Here is an 8,742-nt window from a genome sequence, read left to right as displayed (position 1 = left end):
ACATACGTGTACTCTTTTTATTTTATTTTTTTTGCTGCTTTTAGCTAGTGGCCCCATGCATGTGGGTTGGGCCCAAGTCATAATCCACCCGATCGAGGCATCTTTGCTGGCAAGCTACAGGCTGCACTGGCAATAAAAACGTACACCCAGAGCATTTTTTTTTTCAGATAATTCCATCATTTAATTCCCTCAAAAATAAACTGCACGAACCACTGATTTGTTGCCTACCGATGCGGCGATTATTTATTTTATCCCCGGTCTGCTGTGCAGCTTTTAGCTCTGATATGATGAGTGCTGCTGCTAGAGAAATTAAAAGCAATCGAGGTCGGTTTAAACGATTCAGGCTGAGCCAGTAATGAGTCGTCGTCTGTCGAGATATGACTGGAGGAGGGATGCTGACGAGAAAAATATCTCCCGAATGTTGCAACGGGTGCATCAAAAGAACCAAAACCTAAGTGCTATTCTTGTTTCATGCATGGTCTCATATATACACACACTTGAACACTGTACGATTAGGAATGGATTATAAGCATCCGAATTATATGATAAATTTAATATTTTAACATAGATATACATAAAATTTAGTGCTAGTCTTTAGTAATGCTGTTAAGAAATATTATGGAAGATAAGAATAAAAACTATACTTTTTTCATTGACGAAAAAGGTGAAAAAACATTCAAATCTAAATCCGTATCCGTATCTGAAATTTATACCAACTATTTAAAAACATATACAACGAAATTAAGATTTATTTTTTTATAAATCGTAATAAGCTCAACGCTAAAAACAATAATAATAATTTGCATAGCAAATTCTATTGTATGATATAAGGAAAACAATAACTATGGTAGCAATCAATTGGCTCATATATGAAGTATAGAAGATCAATACGAATTAACTAACCCATAATTAACTGAATTACCAGCTGACCTTGCACCCGGGGGGGGGGGGGCAACAGCACAAAAAAGGACAAAACAGTAGTAATTGCCTAAGCAACCCCTCCGCTGCGCTGACGCCATCATGAGGTAAGGCGATCAAATAAACATGGCCTACTTGCCAGGATGCTGTACAATACAAGGGAGAGGGCGCGCAATATAAAAAGTTTAGAGGAAGAGGGACGCGAGAATACTTTAGCCGCCATTTGCACAGTTGGATCGCAGCTCAAAGGAACCACCATTGCAATGCAAGGAGGAGCCGAGGAGGCCGAGTAGTCCACATTCACACCCAACCCAACCGCAATTAAAAACAGTGTGGCCCAACCCAACCCAGCCCAGTCCAGCCCGAGTGGTTATATAAGGCGATGCGGCATGTCCCATTCTCCCATCTCCATTGGTGCTGCCATTGTGAACGAAAGGGACCAGGCTATACGCCCCCTCTCCTCCAATCCAATCTCCACAGGTTGGTCGCACTCCCTCCCTCACAACACATACCATACCATACCATGATGTCACACCACTCCTCTCAGAATCAGATGCGCGCTCTTCCTTGCATCTCGTGCCACTCCAGCTAATTTATGTGTGTACGGAGTAGCACGCAGCTGATTCGCCTCTGCGCGCAATGCAGTGATCTCCCCCCCCCTCTCTCTCTCTCTACCTAACTCTTGTCTGTTGATGCTGTTCATCAGGACCTGTGCTGAGCTTTGGAGCAGCTAGTAATTAAGCCTAGAGCGCTAGCAGTCCTTTTGGATTTCGGTTCGGAAGCAAGGCGTGCCGGACTCCCAAATCCCAATCCCAAGCAAGCAGTGTGCAGATGGCAACGCAGTGGTTCTCCAACATGGTGAGTGATCCGGGTCCGTTACTGGTTGATGAGCTTGTCATCTGCCGTTCGATGGCAGCAGCTGATGGCCTGATGCTTCCTTTAATTTGCTGGCGCGCGCGCAGGTGATGGACGAGCCGAGCTTTTTCCACCAGTGGCAGTCCGACACGCTGCTGGAGCAGTACACGGAGCAGCAGATCGCGGTGGCGTTCGGCCAGGGGGAGCCGGTGGACCACGCCGTGGCGGCGGCCCTGGCGACGGCGATGCCCATGCAGCTGCAGCAGCCCGCGGCGGCCGAGCAGCCGCACCACCGCCCGCGCAAGGCGGCCAAGGTCAACACCAGCTGGGACTCGTGCATCACGGAGCAGGGCTCCCCCGCCGCGGACTCCTCCTCGCCGACCATCCTCTCCTTCGGCGGCCACACCGCGTTCGCCAAGGCGGAGCCGACGACGCACCAGCCGCCCAGCTGCGCCGGGTACTACGGCGCCGCCGCCGCCGCCGCGAAGGCGCCGAAGCAGGAGATGATGGACGCCGCCGCGATGCCGCCGTTCCAGCAGGCGCGCCCGGCCAAGCGTTCCTACGACGACATGGCCGCGGTGGCCGAGGCCGCCAACGCGCCGTCCGCCAACACGCGCCCGGCCTCCCAGAACCAGGACCACATCTTGGCCGAGCGGAAGCGCCGCGAGAAGCTCAGCCAGCGCTTCATCGCCCTCTCCAAGATCGTCCCTGGCCTCAAGAAGGTACGTAGGGCCAAATCCATGGCGACATGCCGCCGAGCGCGACTACTAGTACTAGCCAGCCAGTTCCGGTCAACTAACTGATTTGGATGGTGCTCGTCGCAGATGGACAAGGCATCGGTGCTCGGCGACGCGATCAAGTACGTGAAGCAGCTGCAGGACCAGGTGAAGGGGCTGGAGGACGACGCCCGGCGGCGCCCGGTCGAGGCGGCGGTGCTGGTCAAGAAGTCCCAGCTGTCGGCCGACGACGACGAGGGCTCCTCCTGCGACGAGAACTTCGTTGCCACCGAGGCTTCCGGCACTCTGCCGGAGATCGAGGCCCGGGTGTCGGACCGCACAGTGCTGGTCAGGATCCACTGCGAGAACCGCAAGGGGGTGCTCATCGCCGCCCTCTCTGAGGTCGAGCGCCTTGGCCTCTCCATCATGAACACCAATGTGCTCCCCTTCACAGCCTCCTCCCTCGACATCACCATCATGGCCATGGTGAGTCGGCTCGATCAATCACTATCTGTCTGCCATGCATGATAGAGTAACTCGTCATGTTGATGATGCTAACTCATCTGGCGATATTCCCGCAGGCTGGTGACGACTTCTGCTGGTCTGTCAAGGATATTGTCAAGAAGCTAAATCAAGCGTTCAAATCATCCTTCTGATGGGTTTAGCTTCTGACCAAACTTAATCTAGGCCAACCTTTTTTTCCATTAGCCTTAAGGATTTGAGGCTAATGGTAATGTTTTCAGGTTCTTCCTTGCCTTGCTTCCGAAGAGAGTTGCTTGCTGTCCCCCAACAGTGCCCCCCCAAAGATAGCCATTTCCACTGTTTTTTGCTGCATGGGTGCAGAGGTTTATTACCTAGTTACCCAACATCCTATTTTCTCTCCCTCCAGTTTTTTACATGGTTTGATCCTGTCACTCCATGTTTTTGGGAGGGAGCAGATTGTAAAAAAAAACAAAAAAAGTGACCAGCCTTTTTCTAGGGCTTTGCTATATAGGCCGGGGAGCTCCTAATTTTCCTCTCTCCCCTTTGCCAGTATGTTTGCCCTTTCACCTTGTTTTTCCATGAGAGGATTGTGTTTGTCAAACACACAAAAAAAACCCTACCTTTGCCGTCCTCTCAATCTTGATCACACTGCTCCCAGGAAAGCTTCAATTGTGGAGAAAATGGCGCCATCTTTTTTTCAGCTCTGAGGGGGACTTTGCAAGCCTTGATTTGGAAGTACTGTAGGGGTGCCACTTCCTTTTTTTTTTGAGGGTCCTACAGGTTGGCCACCACTTGATGGACCCTTTGCTTATAGTTCCACATGTGAGCTTTGTTGTCACAGGATCAATGTGTAGTTGTTGCTGTTTACTCTCACACAAGCATAAAAATAAATAAATGTGCTAGTTTGTTACCTTTCATGGCTTTTCAGTTCTTGGTCACATGTCTTTTCAGCTTACTCAAGATCTGTCTTTTCTTAATGGCGCGAAACTTCGCAGATTGTTGATGGACCGCGATTGTTTTTGTTCTTTATGTTAGGATTTATGGGCTTGGCCCAATTAAGTTATTCAAATAAATCCCAGGAAAATCTCAAAAGCCCATATAAGTGGATGGCAAAGGGATAGGTGGAACCAATAGCACCATATTGCTAGCTCTTGTGGAGTAGAGCTAACTTAAATATGGAAGCCACACTCACTCACCAAGTCATGGATGAGAGGAGAGAGTGTGGAGAGCCACACGCGCGCGCGCTCGCTCGCCTCGCCTGGCCGGGGCGGGGCGGGGCGGGGCGGGGCGAAGGGCGCGGGCGCACGACATGCGCGTGAATGGTCCGCCGAAATCCGGCCCCTCGCCTTGCGGGGGCGCGGCTACCTTTTGCCGTTTGATTTTTTGGTTTCTTGGCTGTTACGCTTATCCTAACCGATCGCTACAAAATCTCAACTGATTGCGAGATTTTCGTGGGTGGATAAGCACGGGGGTCGCGGACTCGGCCCTATAAAAGGAGCCCGGCAGCCAGCCTCCAATTCATCCCCAGATCCCAGTTCGCTTTCGCCTCTCTTCATAGCTGAGCCGCCTTTTAGTTCCCTTCGTCCCGACCGCAGAGGTGCATCTGCGATCAGGAGAGCAGGTCTCCGGAACCCTTCGTCTTCTAGATCCTGCACCGGGAGAGGGCGAATAAGGTTTTTGGGAAGCGTCTTCACGCGACTGCTCGTGATCTTCTGACATCGTCGACCCAGCTGATCCTGGCGCGCGCCAACAATCAGTAAGTCTAATCAGTACGCATCATCTGATTTGGCTTTTATTTCAGTTCTTCTGATTTGGTCATGATTTATATTCGGAATTTAATTTGGAATTTGTCTAATTATTCAACAATCCAAAAACCTTATTGTAGACAATTTCCTAGTTTTTCTATGGCTGCTTTTGCCGACGCGCTGAAGCCAGAAAAGTTTAATGGTATGCACTTTAAGAGATGGCAAGTCAAGGCCACGCTCTGGCTTACTGCTATGAATGTCTTCCATGTTAGTAAAGGCAGACCTGAGGGTCCACTGACTCCTGAACAGGAGAAAGAGTACGACCATGCCAATACTATGTTCACGGGAGCCGTTCTTAGCGCCCTTGTTGACCGTCTGGTTGATGCGAATATGCAGTACACAGACGGGAAACAGTTGTGGGATGCACTTACTACTAAGTATGGTGCATCAGATGCTGGCAGTGACCTGTATATCATGGAGAGCTTTCATGATTATAAGATGGTTGATAATCGCTCTATTGTAGAGCAAGCTCATGAAATACAGTGTATAGCCAAGGAGCTCGACCACCTTAAGATAGTCCTTCCTGCCCGATTTGTGGCCGGATGCATTATTGCAAAGTTGCCTTCTACATGGAGGAACTTCGCCACAGCTCTGAAACATAAGAGACAGGAGATATCAGTTGAAAATCTGATAGCGTCTCTGGATGTTGAGGAGAAAGCTCGGGCTAAGGACACGGGATCTAAAGGAGGCGAGGGCCACTCCAGCGCCAACATGGTTCAGAAGAACCACAACAAGGGCAAAGGAAAGCCAAAATCTAACAAGCCCAACAAAACTACCAACTTCAAGAAGAAGAAGAACAAGGCTGAATTGACATGTTTCGCATGTGGCGAGGCGGGTCATTTTGCCAAGGATTGTCCCGATCGAGCGGATCGCCGTGACAAAAAGGGCAATGTCAACACAGTGGTCGCTAGCAATGAGGAAGACAAAGGGTATGGTAATTTACCTTTCATCTTCTCAGTATTTCAATCACCTAGCTGGTGGCTTGATACTGGTGCTAATGTTCATGTGTGTTCTGACATCAACTTGTTCTCTTCTCATCAGGGCGCCCGGGATTCTTCCGTGCTAATGGGGAATGGGTCACATGCTTCTGTTCATGGCACTGGCACGGTGGATCTGAAGTTTACTTCGGGAAAGATCGTGCAGCTGAAGAACGTGCATCATGTCCCTTCTATACACAAGAATCTCGTTAGCGGAACCCTTCTATGTAGAGATGGGTTCAAGGTAGTTTTAGAGTCCAATAAATTAGTTGTGTCCAAGTCTGGACAATTTATTGGTAAAGGCTATGATTGCGGAGGCTTGTTCCGCTTTTCTTTGTTAGATTTCAATAATAAGTCTGTGAACCATATTTGTGCTAATGTTGATGATCTTGCGAGTATTTGGCATTCTCGTTTGTGTCATATTAATTTTGGCTCTATGTCTCGGCTTGCAACCATGAGTTTAATTCCGAATATCACCATAGTCAAAGGTTCTAAGTGCCATAGTTGTGTGCAGTCGAAGCAACCTCGAAAGCCTCATAAGGCTGCTGAGGAGAGACACCTGGCACCACTAGAACTCATACATTATGATCTTTGTGAGATGAATGGTGTGTTGACAAAAGGTGGTAAGAGATACTTCATGACATTGATTGATGATGCGTCTAGATTTTGCTATGTATACTTGCTAAAAACTAAAGATGAGGCTTTAGACTACTTTAAAATCTATAAGGCTGAGGTTGAAAACCAACTAGAGAGAAAGATCAAACGTCTTAGATCAGATCGTGGTGGCGAGTTCTTTCCCAAAGTCTTTGATGATTTCTGTGCAGAACATGGCATTATTCATGAGAGGACTCCTCCCTATTCACCCGAGTCAAACGGGATTGCTGAAAGGAAAAACCGTACGTTGACTGACCTGGTGAATGCCATGTTAGACACTTGTGGTTTATCTAAGGCATGGTGGGGGGAGGCAGTCCTGACTTCATGTCATGTTCTGAATAGAATTCCTATGGGCAAAGAAGAGAAAACCCCTTATGAGAAGTGGGTTGGGAGAAAACCATCACTTTCATACTTGCGTACTTGGGGGTGCATGGCGAAAGTCAATGTACCAATTAATAAAAAGCGCAAGCTTGGTCCAAGGACAGTGGATTGTGTCTTTCTTGGATATGCTTCGTGTAGCATAGCATATAGATTTTTAGTAGTTAAATCTGAAGTTCCTGATGTGTATGTTGATACTATTATGGAATCACGTGATGCTACTTTCTTTGAGCATATATTTCCAATGAAAGACATTCATAGCAATTGTTGGGGGCCTTCGGCTTCCGAAGGTCCTCAAAAACATGATTTAACAATGTTTCTGGAGTATAATGTGTGAACAGGTATCTTCGGACTTGAATCAGAAAGGGAGAAGCTCAAAAGATACGAAGGTTGACACAGTGCCGAAGCTGTGAAGCAGGAAAGCTTCGGCATGTTCGCAGAAAAGGGAGCCGACTTAAAGATAAAAAGGCCATTTAGACCTCGATAGAATGCTATAGAATTATCACCAAATGTAAAGGGCATGTATGTAATTTTGTATGGGTTGTACCCCGTGCCTATAAATAGGTGAACAGTACCCCCGTACTGTTCACGCTGACTTGGCATTTGCTTTTGCGTCACACTTGTATTTTCATCTCCTTCCAAGCCGAAGGTACATTTATAATTCAATATTGTTTCTATTTCTTTATGATGAGTTAATAAAGTTAAATGAATAATGTTATATGATTATTCATGCTATCTTTTATGTTTCATAAGCTTCGTCTTTTACTAATGTATATTGTAGTGATGAAGGTTAATCTTTCATGACCTTCGTCCGGAGATCGTTATATCCTAAGGGAAATAATGCTTCAAAGGACGAAGGATCTTAATGTTTAACATTTTCTGTGTTGCCTTGTTCTTAATTCATAGCATTTGAGAACAAGTCCCCAACATTGGCGCCCACCTCCGGTGAACTCACTTCCACTTCTTGAGTTTTTCGGCACCTTCGGCAAGCATCAGCTTCGTCATGCCGCCGAAGAAGGCTTCAGCACCAGGGGCTGGCACGCTGCAGCCGCTGGACCCCAATCAAGACGTCCTTTCTCTTAGAGAAGCACGGAGCCAGAAGAGGAAGGCTACCAGTCCAACACCTCCGGAGGATGATCTAGATCAGGAGATTCGAAATCTGGAAATCCTTCAGCAGCAGGTTCAACGCAAGAAGGAGAAGATGGCCAGGCTAGCTGAACTGCAGAGGCAGATAGACGAAGCCTCTGAAGAAGTTCGTCATCTTGCTCAGGATGAGCAATACCGAAGGCCTCAGCATCAAGACCTTCATCAGGAGGGCTTTCACAACGAAGATGACTGGTATGACAATTTCCATCATGGGAATTTTGTTTTTGATGATGTTTCTCCCCTGTCTGCTGAGTTACAGGCTACACCTTGGCCTCCATCATACAAGCCGCCTCAGCTCCCCGTATTTGATGGCCATTCTGATCCGAAGCAGTTTTTGATGAGTTACGAAGCAACAGTGTCTTCGTACGGTGGCAATGCTTCAGTCATGGCCAAATCTTTCGTCATGGCTGTTAGAAGTGTTGCTCAAACCTGGTATTCCTCCCTTCGACCAGGAACGATCACTTCATGGCAGAAGCTGAAGGACTTGTTGTTAACCAGCTTCCAAGGATTTCAGACGAAGCCGGTCACTGCTCAGGCTCTGTTCCAGTGCACTCAGGACCACGAAGAATACCTTCAGGCATATGTCCGAAGGTTCTTGCGTTTGAGGGCACAGGCACCGACAGTGCCCAATGAGATTGTTATTGAGGCCATGATCAAGGGGCTTCGGCCAGGGCCATCAACGCAGTATTTTGCCAGGAAGCCACCACAAACGCTGGAGAAGCTGCTCCAGAAGATGGATGAATATATTCGAGCTGACAATGATTTTCGTCAAAGAAGGGAGGAGGCCTTCAGATTTTCTGAGATGACCAG

At 48.0% G+C, this 8,742-nt stretch overlaps 1 protein-coding gene across 3 annotated transcripts; it reads left to right on the top strand.

Annotated features, from left to right (window-relative positions):
- The first annotated feature begins 1,322 nt into the window (after nucleotides 1-1,322).
- LOC100194106 (uncharacterized) lies at nucleotides 1,323-3,884 on the top strand. 3 transcript variants are annotated; one of them, NM_001329706.1, is made up of 5 exons: nucleotides 1,323-1,398; nucleotides 1,625-1,776; nucleotides 1,881-2,495; nucleotides 2,598-2,975; nucleotides 3,071-3,432. In NM_001329706.1, the coding sequence occupies exons 2-5, from the start codon at nucleotides 1,750-1,752 to the stop codon at nucleotides 3,143-3,145; spliced, it is 1,095 nt and encodes a 364-aa protein (NP_001316635.1). In that variant the 5' UTR covers nucleotides 1,323-1,398; nucleotides 1,625-1,749; the 3' UTR covers nucleotides 3,146-3,432. The 3 variants fall into 3 exon arrangements, with proteins under 3 accessions (NP_001316635.1, XP_008660752.1, NP_001132631.2); XM_008662530.3 differs by lacking the exon at nucleotides 1,323-1,398 and adding an exon at nucleotides 1,417-1,515 and having other exon boundaries at nucleotides 3,071-3,884; NM_001139159.2 differs by lacking the exon at nucleotides 1,323-1,398 and having other exon boundaries at nucleotides 1,561-1,776.
- The last annotated feature ends 4,858 nt before the right edge of the window (nucleotides 3,885-8,742 follow it).

Source organism: Zea mays, chromosome 1 (assembly GCF_902167145.1).
Source record: "Zea mays cultivar B73 chromosome 1, Zm-B73-REFERENCE-NAM-5.0, whole genome shotgun sequence".
Taxonomy (NCBI): domain Eukaryota; kingdom Viridiplantae; phylum Streptophyta; class Magnoliopsida; order Poales; family Poaceae; genus Zea; species Zea mays.
This window is presented reverse-complemented; position numbering and strand designations above follow the sequence as displayed.

Excerpts from the sequence above, each read along its gene's own strand:
- LOC100194106 (XM_008662530.3), top strand. The coding sequence starts at position 1,750 with ATGGCAACGCAGTGGTTCTCCAACATG. Across the intron at positions 1,777-1,880 it reads CGCAGTGGTTCTCCAACATG|GTGATGGACGAGCCGAGCTT; the intron begins GTGAGTGATCCG and ends GCGCGCGCGCAG. Across the intron at positions 2,496-2,597 it reads TCGTCCCTGGCCTCAAGAAG|ATGGACAAGGCATCGGTGCT; the intron begins GTACGTAGGGCC and ends TGCTCGTCGCAG.